Raw genomic sequence first — 18,657 nt, forward strand, 5'->3', positions numbered from 1 at the left:
TAGCATTTGTCAAGTATTCTGAGTAATTGGCTCATTAATCCATCAGAGTTAATCTGCTGGTTATTTTCCCACTAAGCTGTTGGGCAAACTGGATGCAACTAACAGAGGGATCCAGTTAGTATCAGGACAAGATACACAGCAGGAATACACAGCTTGTTTTCCACCCATTCACCTCCAGCATCCTTTTTCTTGCAGCCCCAATCCCCCACCCCACGCTTGGGCTAAAGACAGAGTTCTGATTGACACAATGAAAATTCACATCAGTTTATTTTACAAGAGAGCTGTAGAAAAGTGACAATTCTCCCTCTTTGCCTAGCAGAATTGAACCTTCCTCTGCAGAACTCGGGTGCCACATGCAGAAGTGCCTGAAAGACCGAGCTAGGCTTTGAATGAATGGAGAGATGCTCCAATTGAGGTTTAAAAAAAAAGCCAACCACAACCTTGTAGAGTGGTCCTATTTCCATTGTCATATGCTTGCATCCAGTCTCCTACTAACACAAGACAGCTCCAGTCCATCACCAAATGCAAGGTCCATGTTAAAAAAGATGTTGTACAACTGGGATAACGTAGAGTTTCCCATACTGTTCTGGGCTCCAAGCTTCAGCTGAGCAGCTTTTTCCGTGAGTAAGTCCTGCTAAGGGAACGCCTCTTGGAAGCCATGATGTGGAATGGAGACAGCTCCTGGCTGGCAGTAATTTGGAAGGCATCGTATTCCTCTTCTACAAAATAGAAAGAATAAATTAAAGCCACAGTTTGCCAAAGTTTACTGCTGTCTCCAAGAAGCCAAATACCAACTGGAAACAACAAGAACAGCAAACTGCACTTCCTGAACAGAACGTTGCTCCTTCTTCATTGCTACCTCCCCCCCCTTCCAAACTTCCCAGTTCATGCCAATTTTCTTGGAAGCATGTGAGACGGAGACACTGAAGTGCCAGATATAGCCACAGACTTTCTACCCAAAGACCAATCCCCAGCACAGTATGCTTTTGTTCTCATTTAGTTGCAGGCAAGCAGAGAGCACACCGGGTCTGCTCGAGCCCAGCCTTTCCTTACAGCACAGGTGGTTACCTTGGACACATTTTCTCCGAGACGGTGGTGTCTGTCCCTGGCACAGCAGTGGAGACCGGGTCAGTGCTAGAAGACTGCTAGCAGAGAGCGTGCTCTTCAGTGGTGGAGTTGAGTCTGGAGAAGCACAGTAAGATGCTGCAGTAAACTGACAACTCAAGAGTGCTTTCAGGTAAGTCTCATACACAGCCTTTATTCTACCTTGAAGCTTCCGTCAGTACAAGTGATACTTTGAGTTTATTGACACAAAATCTAGGCTGGCACAGTGGGTTTCTGGCATCAAGAAAGGTAAATTCAACCGCTCTTATATGAAGAGTGGTTGAAGGAGCTGGGACTGTTTAGTTTGAGGAGGAGGCAGCTGAGGGGATACCTCATCACTCTCTACAACTATTTGAAAGGACACTGTAGAGAGGTTGGTGCTGGTCTCTTCTCACAGGTAATTAATGACAGAACAAGAGGGAATGGCTTCAAGCTCCAACAAGGTAGATTTAGACTGAACATTAGGAAAGAATTTTTCACAGAAAGAGTGGTCGGGCATTGGAATAGACTGCCCAGGAAGGTGGTTGAGTCACCATCCCTGGATGTGTTTAAGAGACATTTAGATGTGGTGTTGGGGGATGTGGTGTAGGGGAGAACTTTGTAGAGTAGGGTAGATGGTTGGACTCGATCCCAAGGGTCTCTTCCAACCTAGACAATTCTATGATTCTAAACAGCAGTCTGGAATTAGCTCTTAGCACATTTAACTTTCTTAGGTGGTTTAGTAGAAAAGCACTTCACTCTTATTAAAGGTAATTACTCTTCAGTTAACTCATGTGTCCTGGAAGAAAAGTTATAACCATGATGGTCTGTAAATACAAAAACGAGGTCTGTAGGTACAGTAAGTCTCTTACAGGACGAGCTTAAGGCTAAATACTGCTATTATTTCACGTCCCAAATACAAACTAACATTGCTTTAAAGTTTGCCCATTTTTCTCACTGATACCTGTTGAATGAGTAAGACACTGCCTCTGTATATAAACCTTTCCTTGCAAGAGGAAACAGACACTGAAAATGCTTCAGAGCACACAATGACTATAGAACAACACCTGCCATAGGTCCCTGTAATATGCAATTTCTAGAACAATACTGGATTAAGTATTTGAAATTCACAAGGCCTTGCTTACAGAGCTGAAACAGCCTGTTTCACCAAGGTCAGCTGAATCATCTGTACCCACAGCAAAAGCAAAGTGGTGGTTTAAACTTAAACACCTACTGATACAACATTACTGCTAGCAAAGCAATCATTTCTGATACCCACTTTCAATGGGCCCACCACCACAGGCAGATAGAAGAATTGGAGCACTGTTAAATACCTGCATCCACAGGACTAACGCACCCCAAGGCTCCAGTCTATACTGAAGCAGCCAAGCTTTAGACTTAAGACAGTTGGTGCTGGATGCTGGGCAGAAACAGCTAGCAGCATCAACACAAACCCAAATAAATTGCCAGTTGGATGCAATTGGGATCCTCTCTCCCCAAGTTCTCAAACTTTCCTTTTAATTCCTCCAGCCTCCCACACTTTCCTATTTCTCTGATCTCTCTCCCATCATTAATACTCCATTGATAAACTCCTCGCATCCAGTCTGGCTCTCGACATAATTAACTTCCAAGTGATTTACAACCCACTCTCCCCTTCTACCTCATTCTCCCTCAGACAGAAAACTATTGTGTTCTTGTTTTTGTCTACCCCACATTTTAACCATCTCTGAATTTCAATGGAGTGTCACTCATGCCACTTAATTACCTGACAAAAGGAAGACATTGTCATCTCCTACACAACTGGGCTGCTCAGGAGTTATGAGCGCACATGCTCCTGGTTTCTTAGGAAGTACAGAGTCCATCCTTGATTTGCTTCTGTTGCCCTCATCTGTGGAAAAACCAGCAAGATCCAAGTCGCACCTATCAGTGCGAGGTCTCTTGGCATCATGATTCGCCTCTTTTTCTGGCGATAGATATGTAAAGACCCGCTTCTGAGACTTCAAGCCAAAAGTTCCCATGGCAGAGTCCTCATCAGCCCTGGGTTCAGAGTCACTAGGAGATGCCTGATCCTGGAGCCTGTAAATCCCTTCCAGTTCAAATTCCCCAAAAGTATTTGTTACTTTGCTGCTGCAATGCTCAGAGATCTTCATGTCTCCTTCTCTGCCTGTTGACATTCTCTTCTGTTCATCAGCATTCTTCTCACCTTGACCACAGTTAGCATTAGCAGTGCTGCCTGCCGCTCTCTTTCTCCGAGGCCAATCATTGATAGCATCAGGGGTAGTCTTTCCCTTCTGCTTTGGAGAAGGCGTGCAGGGAACTCCTGCTTCTAAGGGGGATGGGGAGGTGGCATTAGAGGCACAACTTGTTGGGGTATATGACTGGCATATGTAGGTCTGTCCTCCACCTTTCCCAGGTGTACTGTGGAAAGAGCGAAAGCAGGACGGTGAAACACAGGCAGCTGCTAGTTTTCCCGGGTGCTTGCTACACCATGTCACAGCAAGATCACCAAAAGGGCTTTCTCCTCCCTTGGGTTTGCTGCCACTTGCTTCAGGTGGCACTTCCAACGATGAGCAAGAGCCAATTTTCTTAATGCGAAGTTTAGGCAGGCCTGAAGCTTGCATTTCAAGTTCAACTTCATAAGTTGGTGGGCTAGCAGAAGGCAGTTTACAAGGACTTTTAGGAGTAGAGAACTTGGCTGAAAGTTGAGGATTTCCCATCCGCGCTGCAGCCTCCCGCTGCCTCCTGTCTGCAGTGCAGCGTAAAGAATAGGCAGGAGCAGACTTTGGCATAGGAGGTGTAGCATTCAGGGCAAATCTGGAGTGTCTCTTAAGACTTGGAGCCTTCAGCCCTGTATTTTCTTCTCTTAGCAGCATTCTTGGTTCCAAGTCATCACAAACTGCTGGAGAACCACTTAGGAAGGATTCACAGGTGTTTGCACTGGAGTTTCCCTCCTTAACCAATTGCTCACATTCTATCTCAGCATTCTGTGGATGTACCTGTCCTCCAGCAGAAGGCTTTGGAGACAAATGCTTTTCCAAGTTTTCCAAGTCCTTTTGTGGAGGAGACTTTTGAGACACTACATTCATCTGTTTATTTTTCTCCAATACAGGGGTATTTTCAGTAACTTGGGACTGACAAAGCAGGAAGCTTTCTACAGAAGAGTTACCACCACTATCATGATGATTGTCCTGATTTTTAGGCGGTGTTGCACATGGAAATATGAGGTTCTCTCCTCCAGAATTTGGTTCGCATTGTTTGTATGTGTGAAGCAGGGACCTCGGTGAAGTGCCAGTAATACTTGGAGATTTTTGAAGAGATGGATTAGATGCTCCAAGTTCCCAGTCAGAGTCCCTAGCCTGCATGTCAGAAGGAGAACAGATTGCCACAGTGTTCATGGAACTTTCACGAAGAGGAGAACAGAAGGGAGGCTCTAGCCTCACAGCGAGGGGCGATACTTCTGCACTCAGTGGGCTGGTACATAGTTTTGAACCTGGATCTTCAGGTTTCCTGGAAGTACTTTTAATTGCTTGAGATAACAGATCTGACTGCACCCGAATTTGCTTGGGGAGGACTTGCCTCCCAGTACAAACTGGAGATGCTAATTTTGAGTGGTATCTCAAGGAACGTCTTGGAGTTTGCAGTTCTGTAAAACTTCTTTCCCGGATGGCAGAGGGCGAAGAAGCAGCTGGATTTGAATCTGTCAGAGGTAGTAATGAGCCATCGAGCACTGTGAACCCTTCGTGTTCTGGTATTTGTAAGCCAGCCTCTTTGCAAGGAGGGGAAAGTCTTTTTGTTGGAGAAGAATCCTTAGAAGTTACTTGCAGTAAGTGAACACTCTCACTTTCAGTTAACACAGATGATGACTTGACCTTTTGTACAGGATGAGAAAAGTACTTTCCCAAACACTTAGCTGCAGTCAGCTTAGCAGCTGGACTTTTGCCAGGAGTCTTCTCTAGCTTCTGTGGTGTCCTGTGGAGAATGCGAGGTGATCTCCTTGGTAGCTTATTGGCAGAATTCAGTGGCTTCCGGGCAAATTTATTAGGTGTTTTTCTAGGAGTCTGCAGAGGGGCGGGGGGGGGGAAAAAAACAAAAAAACACATGGTTGTGCTATTCCAGCAGTATTATCTGCCCCTATTGATATTTACTTCTCAAGATTTAGAACACAAAAAAAAATTGATTAGACTTAACAGAAACACTAAATGTAATATGTATAGGTCTCAAAACCTGAAGAGAAAAAGGGGATGAGAAGAAAGAGAAAGAGTTAAGTGTTTCTACCTGACAGGCAGTCAGCTCCTCTAAATGTAAGGAATCTTTTCTTGTTCTTCGCCTTCCAGGTGAATGCTTCACTGCAGGACTACACGTGTCAATGACTGCACCAAAGAAAAACCTCTTGGGAGTCTGGACAGTGGGGGTCTCTGAATGCCACTTAATGCCTGTAAAGTGGAACAGTACAATTCAACTAACACCAAGTAACCTGCCATGAACAATTGTCTCAATCACTTCAGATGCATGGACAAGTAGTGTACAAAGCCTATAGCCCTGGCATGTTCTTTTCTAGCCAAATGTTAAAGCTGCACCAGAATTATTGTTATTTCCCAATATAAAACTAATATCCATCTGTAGAAAGAACGCTCTAGCGGAAAAAAAAAAAAAAAAAAAAAGAGTACAAAATAGCTCAGCCTCTTACTCTATTTATAGCTCATAGCTTAAGAAAGTTCTGGTTCATGACTAAGGATTCTAGTAAGTACAATATAAAGAACTAAATGTCACCATTTATAGCTGATAATCCTACTGAAAAAGCTACCAAAGAAGATCCCATCAGTCATTGCTTTAAGCTGCCACAGAGTAGTCTGAAAGTAAGCTTTAGGATTTCTGTCCCATATTTTACAGGGATTTCGCTGCATTTAAGGAACGCAGACTGACAATCAGTGGTATTCTGTTAGATAGGCCTGACTAGTTTCTTAAGTTGGCAGTGTATTCATCGTAAAAATAGCTGCCTCACCACCCTCCAAATTCAGATTCCCAATTCAAAAATAATTACTGGGAATGAATTTCTGTCTACAAAAGATATTGCATGATAGCTCTTAGCTTCTTATAGTCTCTTGTAGAGCCAAATCATATCAAACTTAGAGCTATCCATGCCAGCTTTTCAGATCAGCAATATCAGCCTGCTCAAACCCCGTTCAGTACCTTCTACATTCTGCAGCATACAGCTCTCCTCTTCTTGTCCCTGATGGACTCGCTGTGAATTTTGTGAGCTGGGCTGTGTAGTGGAATAGAAAACACCAGAGCAGGTCCTATTCAAAGACAGCTGTTTGATGCGTGGGCTTCTTCTCAAACCTGCTTCTGAAAAGGTAAGGATATTGGAAATTGAGCCTTCTTTCTCCCTCAACAATGGGGACACCTTCAGGAACAGTTCATAACTGAAAAGAACACACTCTAAGAAGAAACTTCCATACAGCTAACTATGTCATGTAGGGAGGCAAGCGTGTGAAGAAGAAAGCTTCAACTTTCTTGGGGATTTTGAATATTAATGCATACAAATCTCCTTCCAAATTACGATGCCCCCTCCTCTCCTACCCCTCTCTAGCAGTTATACGGGATAGAATGCTAGAAAAGCCATGTTCAAGTTGCATCCAGGTTAAATGATTAGCTAATTCTCCTGTCTCTTTTTGCTAGTGATTTCATCTTCCCGCTTGCTGAACCATGGTGTTTTCTTCTTCCTTTCTCAGGATGAGAAACAGCAGTAGCCAACATAACAGAGACACTCCACAAAGTCAGGTAGCTATCTGTTACAGTAGACATCAGAGTAGCATTATGGTTACAGCACAACATGTTGAAGTTATATTGAAAGAAAAACCTGCACATGCCAGTTTGACGATAATTATAGCAGCTCAGAATCTTGTTCACCCTGCGTGTCCTTCATGTATTTTCATTTTAAAGAATTACTATCTTTCTTTCTTAACTTCTACTATATGGTGTTGTCAAAAGCAGCAAGCGGTTCTATCAGAGGAGGCTGTGCTCCACCAAAAGAATAGTACAGTACTTTTGAACTGACTGTTCACGAATTCCCTAAATTGAAGCATGCTCATCTTACAAGCTACAACACAGCAAAACCACCTTTAATCAAAAACCAGTGCTTACCATTTATGGCCTTCTCTGGAGATTCTTCTACAACACCAGTGTCACAACCTGGATCAGAAGACCTTGAGAAACAGCAGACATTTTGGACTTAGCATACTGTTCATGTTTACAAGAACACAACTTACCACACAGACTGAAAAGCAGTAGTCTACAACAATATATTGCTTTATGGGCTACTCTAAGTGAGCAATTAGTAAGCACTTTGCTACAGCACAGTTCTACATGGAAATAAATGCTAAATTTCAGCTTGGAGTCAATGAAATACAGCACAGACTTTTTCTTCAGAAGCCCTCAAAACAGCAACTGAACCTAAACAAAAAAGTCAGCTGCAGGAATTAAAGCAACCCCACTTACACAACGAAGCAAGCAGTATTTCTCCCCACTCAGACAACGGAATGTAGCCTCCACTTGTTCCCTTACTGCCTTAGGTGAAGATGATACTTTGACCACAAAGAAGATAGCCGGTTCTTGGTCTCGTAGGCATTAATTGGACATCCAATACTTATTGAAGAAATTCAGAAATAGCTTACTCACCGGCCTTTGATCTGCTTATGTAGTAGTCTCCTGGAGACCTGCTTATGCAGTGGTGTTTCTGCAACTCTCTTGGTCAGTAACTTGCGATGATCTAAAAATCAAGCAAGAGCTGTAACATCATACAATTATAAAGCATTTAAGACATAAATAAATACAATTTTGTATAGACCAGGTTAAGAATGACAGCCAGTATAGAATTACTGTGTAGTCTCCCAGCACTCAGAAGTTATCGTCGTTTTGGAGTCCAATGTCTACACTTCCTTCCCATTCCCTCAATATTATTAATAGTACTGTGTCAAACACAATCTACTGAGAACTTTCATTCTCCATCTTTCATTCACAGATCCTTTTTTAACCAAGCATTTATAACATTTTCTTTGAGATGTAGAGTTTAGTAAAAAATAGGTTTCAGTTTCAATACCATCCTATTCACCCTCCAAATACCACAGCAATGACCTAAAATATTTTCTCCTTCATTAAAAACATATAATTGTTTCATTGAACTGAGGATGCAAAAATAGAAATTTTAGCAAAAGATCCTCCACAACAATCCTACACATGCAAGTTGTGTCCTACCTTTAGTGCCTTCATCAGTGCGTTTGTATCTTAACCCTTCCACAGCAGATACTGACTGGCTTCTGGGCATCTTCTTCATAGATCTTTTCGATGGTGAAAGCATCTCTTCATTGAAGAGGTTCCTCCTTACCTTTGTAACCTCTGTGAGGTAAGACAAAGCAAGAAATTATCAGATTAAAAGGAAAAAAAGGTGGGGGGGAAGTCATCACAGGAAGATAATTTCGTCAGGCCACTAGAGATGGGAACATCACACACCAGTGTAGAAAAACAACTTTTTAGAGGCCACAAAGTATTGAAAAGTTGTTTTTCTGCTACTGGAACATGTCCTCCTCTAAATCCATCCTGGACTTCTCTTACAAGTTTGCATTATTCCAGCAATAAACTACAAGCAGTTGCCATAGCAAAAAAAGCAGCCAGTCAGTGTCCCAGATGGAGCAATATTAAGTGAGCTACAAAATTTCAACTGAAGGACATGCTGGTTCAGAGAACGCATGTGGGATTTAATTTTATTAATTACTTTGCAGAGAGATACTCTGTTTCCAGATATAGGAGTTCATTTGTGTCCTCGTTTTCTTTTCAGTACAGAGAAGATAGAAATAATTGCAAGACTGAAGAATGGAAAGGTTTTCTTTTCAGGACACATGATTTAAGTTTTCCGCATGTGAGCACACACAGAATACAGCAATTATTTTTTTTCCTCAGTTTTTGCAGAATTCAGCAAAACTTCCTTCAGATTTCCAGCATGCTTCAGCATAATTTCATCATGGCTCACTAAAATTCATAGGGAGAACATGTGCTGAAGACGCACCTTTCATTGGAAAAGCTAGAAGTCAATATACCTTGCACTGCTTCTTTCTGCAACAAAGGCATCTGTTGGGACTTCTCAGTAGCCAGGTAAGAACGCAAGTTCTCCTGAAACGAAAAAAAAAGTTAGCCTCACTGGCAGTTTAATGTTATGTTTACTTATTATGAATATTAACTGTAACCTCTGAACCACACATTATTTCAATTTCTACTTTAAAACAATTTTGATCTCTGTACAGCTGATACAGGGCATACTTACCAAGTGAATACAGAGCAAGAGTTTTTGCACTTAAGTGTCACTTCACAACATTGCTGCACCCCTGCAGAAGCAACCCACACACAATCCTTTTGTAAGAGTTTTACCTTTCTGATGGGATTCTTGGCTATCTTGGGAATCTCAATTTGACGCAAGTTCTGTGGTGCTTCTGTCATGCTCCTGTGTCTGGCTAACACATTATTCCTTTAGAAAGTATACAAAGATTAAGTTAAAATAAAGTGCAGAAACATAGGTATCAACCCAATGACAATTAAACTTAGCTTTGACTCTAAAGATGTGAAGTCTTTACCTAAATTCAGACTGCAAATTGCATTGGTACCTCACCTATGTTACAGTACTGAAAGATGATTTGCAATATAAATAGCTATACCTAACTTTAAGGTTGGTATTAAAACTCATTTCACAATTTGCTAAACTGTACACAGGATTCCCACCATAGAGGTCTACAGTAAATCATAGTTTCAACTTTAACAATATAAGGTCACCTACTGCACAGTAGAACATCCTCTTCCTCTCATGGAAGATGCTCATGAACTCTACTTGTGCACAGGACAAATGCATACAGAGCCAAGATCACACTTTCATAAAGTCAACAATGGCAAGTTAAAAATGAAAAATGGGAGCCCTTAGTATTTCTCTCTCAGGCTTGCAGAGCTATCAGCAAGCATTAGCTTGCCCAAACTAGCTATCCAGCAACAGAAACAAAGATAACTGAGCTGTAGTTTAAATAACTCAGCCACAGCCCAAGCTGCAACAATCTGTCTCCTGTTTGGAATTATTACCTTCTCTTTTTGGCAGATCTGGTGCGCAGCTCCTCCAGCTGATCACTCTCAGTGCGTAGGCAAACAGTGCTGGGAGTTAAGGCAGATGATAAAGATGGTGGAAGGCTTGGAGATTTGCTATCCAGAGTCACAGAATCATCACTGAAGAAGTCTGAAGGCAGAACAGATGCCAGCTTCGGGGGAATTTGTGTACCGAGACCGTAGTAAATATCTCCAAGGGTCTTCGGTATAGAATTCATATACCTAGAGCATCACAGAGAACCCACATCAAATACAATCCCCCCACAAAACTGTTGGTGTTTCAATCCCAAGGTTTGAACTACCTCTTTGTTCTTAAATGTCAATCAAAAAACTAACTGAAGATCAACTGTTTTTTCTTCATTAGTTTACTTATCAGCTACTTTTTCTTTAATCAAGATAAGCATAACAAACAGAATATGTCTAAGCTTATGAAAATTACAAAGATGCAGTAAATCAAAGCTGTAGATTGCTGTTTACTCAAAGAAGATATCCAACCAGAACCACAGTCCCCCATAACACTTAAGTCATCCTAAAAAACTTACAATTCTAATATTTCCTCTAGAAACTTTGTAAGATACCCCGGGTCTTCAGTCAGACATAAAATACGGAGTGTATCTGTCATCTGAAAGAGAAAGTCAGGTGGGAAAACGATTAAGTTGTGACAGTTGCAACACCAGATTTTTTTTTTTAGCAAGGAACATAGTGTGTAAAATCAGGGGAAAACTACAGGTTCCCGGTCTGCATTTCCAGTGCCTTCCAGAAACACAACCTGGTGTATAATCTACTTGCCTCTTCTAACAGCTGCTCCATTTCATCAGTGTTACTCTGCAGTGAAGGGCACTGAAGACATAACTCAAGGCGCAAAAATACCTGAAGTCGGCACCTAAGAAAACAAGTAATCATTCACTGCCTTTTTTCTGGTGGAAACAGCATATTTACTGCAAAAGGTATGCTCAAAAAAGCATGAGAGGGGAAGTGGCTCCTTTTGACAGCATAATTTGGTTAGCATTTCATTTTGGTGGCAGGGTAGATGCCTCATTTCAGATACAGGCTGCAATGCTTATCACATAGCATATGTATATTTGCATTTAATGAAATATTTTTACGGCAACCAGAGATTCGATTCTCCTTAGAATATTTACCCCATGTAAATACTTTTCCACTTGTACAAAAAAGCCACCATTAAAAATTGCTAGCCAACTGCACAGTATCTCAAAAGTTGAAGTAAACAGAGTGTCTCATACTCTCTGACTTTGGTGTCCTTCTGTAAACCATGCTGTTGTCTCAGCATTTTGCTGGTCTTCAGGAGATGGTTTCTGACTCTTTCCACACAGGCCACCTGCAGAGAAACATAATTACAGCAAAAACTTCAAGGCTGTTCCCTATCTGCAGGACAGTTTTTACCCCCTCTATGCTCTTCACCCATTCTTTTGGAAATAGCTTTTTTTTTTTTTCTTCTTCAAGGAAAACAATTCCATTTTTCTTTTAGCAGCAAGGTGACACAGTGACACAAGACAGAAGAACTTATAGCTTAAAATCACAGAGAAGGTCACTTGCTTGCAGCTTCAGAAGTTCTTCTATAGATTTGTCTTTCACAGTTATTTTTTCAGTTACTCACAAATTTACTAATTTTGGTTTCAATGAGTTACTCTAAGTCTATACATAGTGATAAAGATTGTAAGAAATACCTTGAACTGTTTCTCTGTCCTGGAGCACTAGTAGGCCTAGATTTGCCACATAAACCAAAACAAGAAGGTGCACCTTTTTTACAATACGGTTTGCAAGAATGTATTTTTTAAAATACTGACTTTGAATAAGTGAAATTAGAATTCAGAATGAGGTCAATGTAAAGGAAAAAGACACATCTTGCAATCTTCAGCACAGGTATAAACTGAAAACCAAACTGGATTTTCCTACGTTCTTTACAACTGCCTACAGTTTTTCATTATTGAGTCAGCACAGATAGAAGTGTCGTTTTGACTACCTGCAACTGCACATAAAAACTTCAGGTAAGTTCTAGGAAAGGTAGCCTGAAATACTAAAAGCTTTAATTTCCAGATCAGTAAAAACCCTGCCCACATGCTGTTACCTACTTCTTTCTCTTTGGCATCTTGTGCTTTCAAGAACCTTTTAATGGCCAGGATCATATTCTGGGCACACACAGATGAAAGAACTCCTTCAGCAACAGCCTTCTGGTAGCTTGCAATTAAATGGGACTGCAGTTCCTCCTCAGTTTTGAAGTCTGCAAAGGAAATGGTCTATGTTAACGAAATGCCTGTTCGCTACACCTTACTGATCGAACGCTAATTCCTGCTGAAGAGGGGAACAGAGGGGACCCATCGATTTTCTCCAGTAAAGATGCATCCAGACCACAGAACACTAACAGAAGCAGTCCCAGGTCCAGACTCATGACAAACCATAAGCTTAATTCAGAGTAGATCAGGAAGCTTTCAGGTTACTGTAGCAGTCAAGAAATTCCCTTTCTTTCTGCATAATTAGTAAATAGGGTGCTTCCCTCTACTTCTTTGGGTTAAAGAAAGTTAGTTCCTTATTTTTTTTTTTCAGATGGAGTCAAGGCAGAAAAATAACACTAGGAGTAGTTGTAACACTAGGTTAAAAACATTTATAGAAACTAACTGGGAGAAGGGTGGAAAAAAATAACCACTCTGTGCCAAGCTGAAGATACAGAAACTCAAACATTTGTCTGCTCCCTAGCACCTGACACTTATTATCCTTGCCTCTCCTTTACATAAAAATCCCCTATGACCTACAAATATCAGGACTGATAACTTAACACACACCTATTGATATTTTAAGTGCCTTTTCCTTTTCTTCCACCTTTTCATCCAATTTTTTTGCTGAAAGCTTCTGTGGAACCTTCTCATTCCCTGTTGGTGGTGCACCATCAGGTTGAAACTTCTGAGCTTTTATATTCAGTCTTGCTACGTTGAGCATTTGCAGGGATCTGGACATGGTCTTCATCTTCTGCCTGACTGGAGTTCGGGGAACCCCACCTGCAACAACACAAAAAGGGAGTTCTGCTTTCAGACACTGGGCCAGGAACTCCACCTAAAGTAGAGCATAATACTGAGTTCTGTTACTGTCAAGTGAGATTAGTAGTAACCTTCTAGTGGAAAACACAGCCTCAAATGTTTATATTTCTCCATGACATAAGTGTACAGGCAGCATAGCAGGCAGCTACTTCTCTAAGCAAATAGGTGAAAACTGTTGCTCTGCATAAGAACTTATATAGGTATAATCAGAAGTTACATATATAGGAAGCAGTCTTATGTCACAGAAATAGAAATAGCTGACAGAGCAAGACTTGGGGATAAATCAGGTAAGGGTATATGCAACTGTGGTTAGTGTACTGAAATGCAATGATTAAACTCTTCTAGAAGAAAGTGTTTTATTTCTCCAAATTAGAACAAAGTTGAGAGATTGAATATTTACTAGTAGTTGGAGTGGTCCCTGTTTCAACACCTTGTGAAACTGCAGAGCTCTGCATGTTGCTTTTTAATGGTTTTGTTAGTCACTGGGCAGCCTTGAATTAAAAAGTCATTTGGGTTGTACTAAAAGACAATCCTAATATTAATATGCAAATGATGCTGTCTCTAAACAAAACAAAAAAAAAAAATCTAAAGTGTGCCACTACTCAGGAGACTAGAGAGCTCTAGGGCTGATGCATTAAAAAAGGCCTGCTGAGAAGTCTTTATCATCTTTAATTGGTAACATGTACATATAATCCCAAAGTATACATACGTCTTTTTTTGTTATTTCCTGGTCCAGCTGCAGCAGATGTTTCACTGAATCTTCTCTGGTACAGCTCAGAAAGACTTTCTGAGAGTTCTACTTCAGATCGGTCTGCATCATCCTTCCCGTTCGTGCAAGAAACCTGCAGGAGCCTATATAGAGATATTCACTATAGTTATAAAAAGAGATGGGAGTGTGAGGCATACCCCTTGTGCCTGGTGGACAGGAACCATGTTTTTCTAGGTGCCAGTTCACAGCAATATAGTGCGAGTAACACATGCTAGTCCTCTTCCAATGCCTGCTCCCCAAAGCTCTTATTTAAAAGATACAAAAAACCCAAACTACCCTCTTAAAAGGGTCACACCAAGTTGGAAACAAGCATAACAAGTGTTGCCTGATGCACAATGGATATGGCACTGACCCACGCCACAAAACTACATGAGCAGTTTTGTGCTATCTAAGCTATCCTGCATTAGGCATTTTTTTTATGCTTCACTCAGCAAGCTCTTTGAAGAAAGCAGGCTTATTCATTCCACTAAATACCAACTGTGATAACACAACCACTATCTTCAGTATCTTGTAGTGGATCTTATCATACCATAAGAACTGAATTCTGACGTTTCTCCCAAATGGCTTAGGTCATTTTAAGTTACCTGTATCACTCCTGAAACTGTCAAGATCTTAATCCATGCAAACTACTACACAAACATCCTGTTCTCAGTTCCTTTTGTCTACACACCAAGACACAATGAAGCAGAAGCACATAGTAAACAGAGTACAGAAATAAAAGCACTAAGAGGAGCATTTAATTCTTAAACTGAGTAATGCTGCAGCCGTGCTCCCTTAACAGGAAGCAGAAATCCTTGATTATTACTCAGAGATATGTTTCAGAAAGATACCTGAATGACTCCATCAGATCTGAGCTTGCTCCACAAGCATTCGATGAAGGATACCATGCTTCAAGTACTGAAGGGTGCCAGCCCCCTGTATGGGACAGTTCCCGTTGGACCCACTCTGGCATTGGAGTTTCTTCTCCTATGAGCAGATATGTGGAAAAAAGAAAAAAAAAAAAAGAGAGAGAAGTAAACCAAATGAGATGGCAGATGCTCTAAAGCAGAAGTTTCCAAACCTTTGCTCCTGGAGGGGCAATTTAATAGCCAATACATCAGGCAGGGAAACTCATAAGATTCACTATAACATAAAACAGGTGAGCTAAAAGCAGCCTCCATGCAGCCACACTCAAAGACTTTACTTGCCAGGGATGGCCTATAGGACGCATTTTAGGAAACCACATTCTAAAAACTTGTCCCCAGGCACAAGTAGCTGCACTTTATCCACAAGCTAATATAAACTAATGCTCTGTCAATAAAACAGAAAGGTACACCAGTGCAGATTTCTGCACCACAAGACCTGAGCCACAGAAGACAAAACAAAATTAACAAGTCCCAAAAATGAGAGACTCCTCACTGAGGAAATCATTAGCTTTAGATTGTTCCACTCCAAATCAGATCTAGAGGTGATCAAAAGATGGCAAATTTTGCATTTCCTGACACCTACCCATACTGGCCAGAGAATCTTCCGCCAATGTGTTAATTTTACTCAACACACTATTAACAACATCTGGGAGGTGAAGAGCAGGGTCTTGGGAAGAGTTCTCCACTACAGCTCCTTTAAGGTTGCAGCGCTGAACTTCAGCGGTCCTCTCAGTACCAAGTATAGTCAGAACTGCAGTGCTCTCTGAAAGCGGGGACAGAACAGCAGTGCAGGGCCACCAAGTTTTAGATAAAGATACCTCAGCGACCTACGTTAAAAAAAAGAAAAAATTCTACATTATCTAGAAAGACAGAGACCTAAGGAGCACATACACTTTACAAACAGCTTATAGATTTACAGGATCTTCTAAGGAATGTTCTGAATTTAGCCCAAATGAGCTATTTGCAGTGCAACAAATACCACTGTTATTGTCTTCACAACATGATACACCGTCACCCCTTTTGTTACAGCTCATTTCAGAACAGATATTAGTTTAAGGCAAAGAAAAGACTTACCATGTGCAGTTCTTCAGCCACTAGATTCCGTAAAAGCTGATGAAACAGTGAACTGTTATGTTCTGCCGGCTCAGCCTGTGAGCTCTGCAGTATCCAGCTCTCTGTGAGAAAGCAGCCAGCCTGCATCAAGCTCCAACACGTCAGGGTACCTTTCAGGAAGATGTTGACTGGACAATGCAGTAGTCTTTGGCTCATGGCTAGGGGTTCCAGGATCACAGCACAGCTTTCCTGCTTCTTTTCTCCTGTACAATGATAAGATAAAGCAGAAGTCCTAAGGCTTATAAAAATGTTTTCTCATCTAGAGGAAGAGACAACTTCAATGCAAGAAAAATAAGTTCAGAGATTAAACTGGGAATAGTTCTACTGCACGTGTATTGCAGAACTGATCTCTCAAGCTCTCACAAAGGAGCTAAGTGCATGAAGGGACTGCTAAAGAGATAATGCTAACTCCATGTTGCTTTAAAGCTAATCTGCTTTCTTTAAGGGACTTTTTATTTGTGTTCTTAGTTTAGCCAAATTGAAGCATATAGAAGAAAAAGGTGTACACGTATATAAGGTGGGACCAGCAAAGAGCTCTTCAGGCATCCAAACTTCTGGAAACATGAAAAACTGAAGAGACTAAATCAGAAATATGGGCTAATAGTTCTTGTACCTGAGGAGTGAAAGCACATACAGGACTTATTTTTTTTTTAATTAGGCTCTTAAATATCTGAAATCATTTCTACAACTGTTCACAAGGGAAACTCATCAGGTACCCTGTATGAGAGATCACAGTTATTACTATGCACACCTATTTCTCTTTTTTTTTATTTATTTATTATTATTATTATTACCAGGCATGCTGAGAAACATCATTCCTTCTTGCTGGGGGAATACTGCTTGAAATACAGAGGGCTTCGAGAACAAGCAGTTCAAAGTAGCATCTAACGGCAGAAGCGTGGACCAAGGCACATTCTGTGGCACTGAAGAACTTAAGTCTCCAAGAAAGCCATGAGCAAGATCTGCCCTGTGGTGACTCAAATGTTGCACTAAGGTTTCAGACGGCAAAATGGTGCCTCCCATCTGACAGATCAGTTCAAACATTGTCCGGTATCCAACATGATCTGGGGATTCAATCAGCTGAAGTAAAGGAACAGAGAGGTCTCAAGTTAATGGTTAATGTTGGCAATGACGTAACTTCCACCTGAACAAATAGAGATTATATGCTTTTAGAAAAACTAGTATAAGAAACACATACAGAGCATCTTAACAGCGCTTTCCAAGTGTTTTTATGGAGTTTATTAACCTTATCAGGAACCCAATCAAGAAAATGCTATTCCCCTGCATTAAGACGTAGCCAATGTTTTCAAACGTGCATTTAGACACAGGATTTTCAGACTGCTTATTTGCAATTCTGAGTAGCTTTAACTCCCACCTAACTCAAAGCACAAGACAACCCATCAGTAAACACTGTACAGTTACTCAATTGCTGATTAATCCCCATCTCCATGTGGATGACTACTATTCTAGTTTTTGGTCTCTTGCTGAACAAGATTATGTGGCAGTAACTAAAGACCCTTCCCTACCACCGAAAAACTACAGCATAAAACTGCTCTCCCTTCTTATACAGGAGGGTAGCATAAAACATGGCCCGCTAGTACTCGCAGGCGAAGGCTGTGCGGTATAATCTCAGTACCTGAGACCACTCGGCAGTATCCACCCAGAACAGAGTGATTTTCTGGTCTGCAATCAACTCCTGGACACTCTTGGGCAGGAGTTTCTCCGCCAGCTCCTGAGCCGTGGGCGCCTCACGAGGGGAGGAAGGGGCGTCGCTCCCCGACACAAACTGCCGCAGCTCCCTCCGCGAGTGGGGGCAAGGGGAGAAGAGGAAGACGGCGTTCACAAAGCCCTCGGGGGGCGCCTGGCTCTCCGGGGGTTCTCCGGCGGCCAGCCCCGTCCTCCGGCTCCTACGGAGCGGCTTGGCGGGCGACGCGATCTCCGGGCGGTCCCACTGGAAGTCAAGGAGCGTCTCCTTCAGGCCGTTGTGGGTGAGGGCGGCGCGGGGCGCCGGCCCGGGCAGGACAGCGGCGGGTCCCCGCGCCCCGAACCGCTCCGCCAGCTCCTCCTCGAAGCAGGCCCAGGCGCGGGGACCCGGCGGGCGGAAGCCGCCGCCCCGCGAGGCCCTGCCGCGGCCCCCGAGCGAGTCGAAGAACCTGAAGGCCCAGCGGAGGCGGGGCAGGCCGAAGCGGCAGCCCAGGTGGTTGAGGAGCCGCAGGGCGCCACGCTGGAGCCGCGCCCGCCGGCCCGGGCTGGCTGTGTCCAGCAGGAACACCACGCTGTGGGAGCACGACATGGCGCCCGCCCTCCCGTCACCTCACGACGGCCCAACGGCCTCCCCCCGCCGCGCGCGCGCGACCAGCGGGACCCATCAAGGCGCCCCCGCCGCCATCACCCGGTACAACTACTGGCGCCTTCGCCTCGCGCGCCCTCATTGGCTGCCGCCGAGCGCCCGCCCCCTCCAGTTCTCGCTCCCCATTGGGCCGCGGCGTAGTGCGCCTGCGCAATACGGCGCCCGCGCTGGCGGCGGGCGGGGGACGGAAGGAAGCAGGGGTGTCTGCCGTTCGAGCGGTGCTCCCTTCTGATTGGCCGGGACACG

General features: G+C 42.8%; 1 protein-coding gene across 1 annotated transcript; it reads right to left on the bottom strand.

Moving 5' to 3' along the window:
- Positions 1-257: 257 nt before the first annotated feature.
- On the bottom strand, positions 258-18,354 carry TICRR (TOPBP1 interacting checkpoint and replication regulator; the record flags this gene model as incomplete). Its single annotated transcript, XM_082488522.1, has 22 exons — positions 258-719; positions 1,069-1,182; positions 2,849-5,141; positions 5,359-5,516; positions 6,274-6,429; positions 7,228-7,289; positions 7,762-7,852; positions 8,338-8,478; positions 9,177-9,249; positions 9,505-9,601; positions 10,201-10,443; positions 10,764-10,843; positions 11,011-11,104; positions 11,466-11,560; positions 12,315-12,463; positions 13,023-13,235; positions 13,984-14,126; positions 14,874-15,009; positions 15,532-15,775; positions 16,023-16,261; positions 16,856-17,141; positions 17,698-18,354. The coding sequence occupies 22 exons, from the start codon at positions 18,352-18,354 to the stop codon at positions 601-603; spliced, it is 5,883 nt and encodes a 1,960-aa protein (XP_082344648.1). The 3' UTR covers positions 258-600.
- Positions 18,355-18,657: the final 303 nt, after the last annotated feature.

This window comes from Vanellus vanellus, assembly GCF_965231255.1.
Source record: "Vanellus vanellus genome assembly, chromosome: 11".
NCBI lineage: Eukaryota > Metazoa > Chordata > Aves > Charadriiformes > Charadriidae > Vanellus > Vanellus vanellus.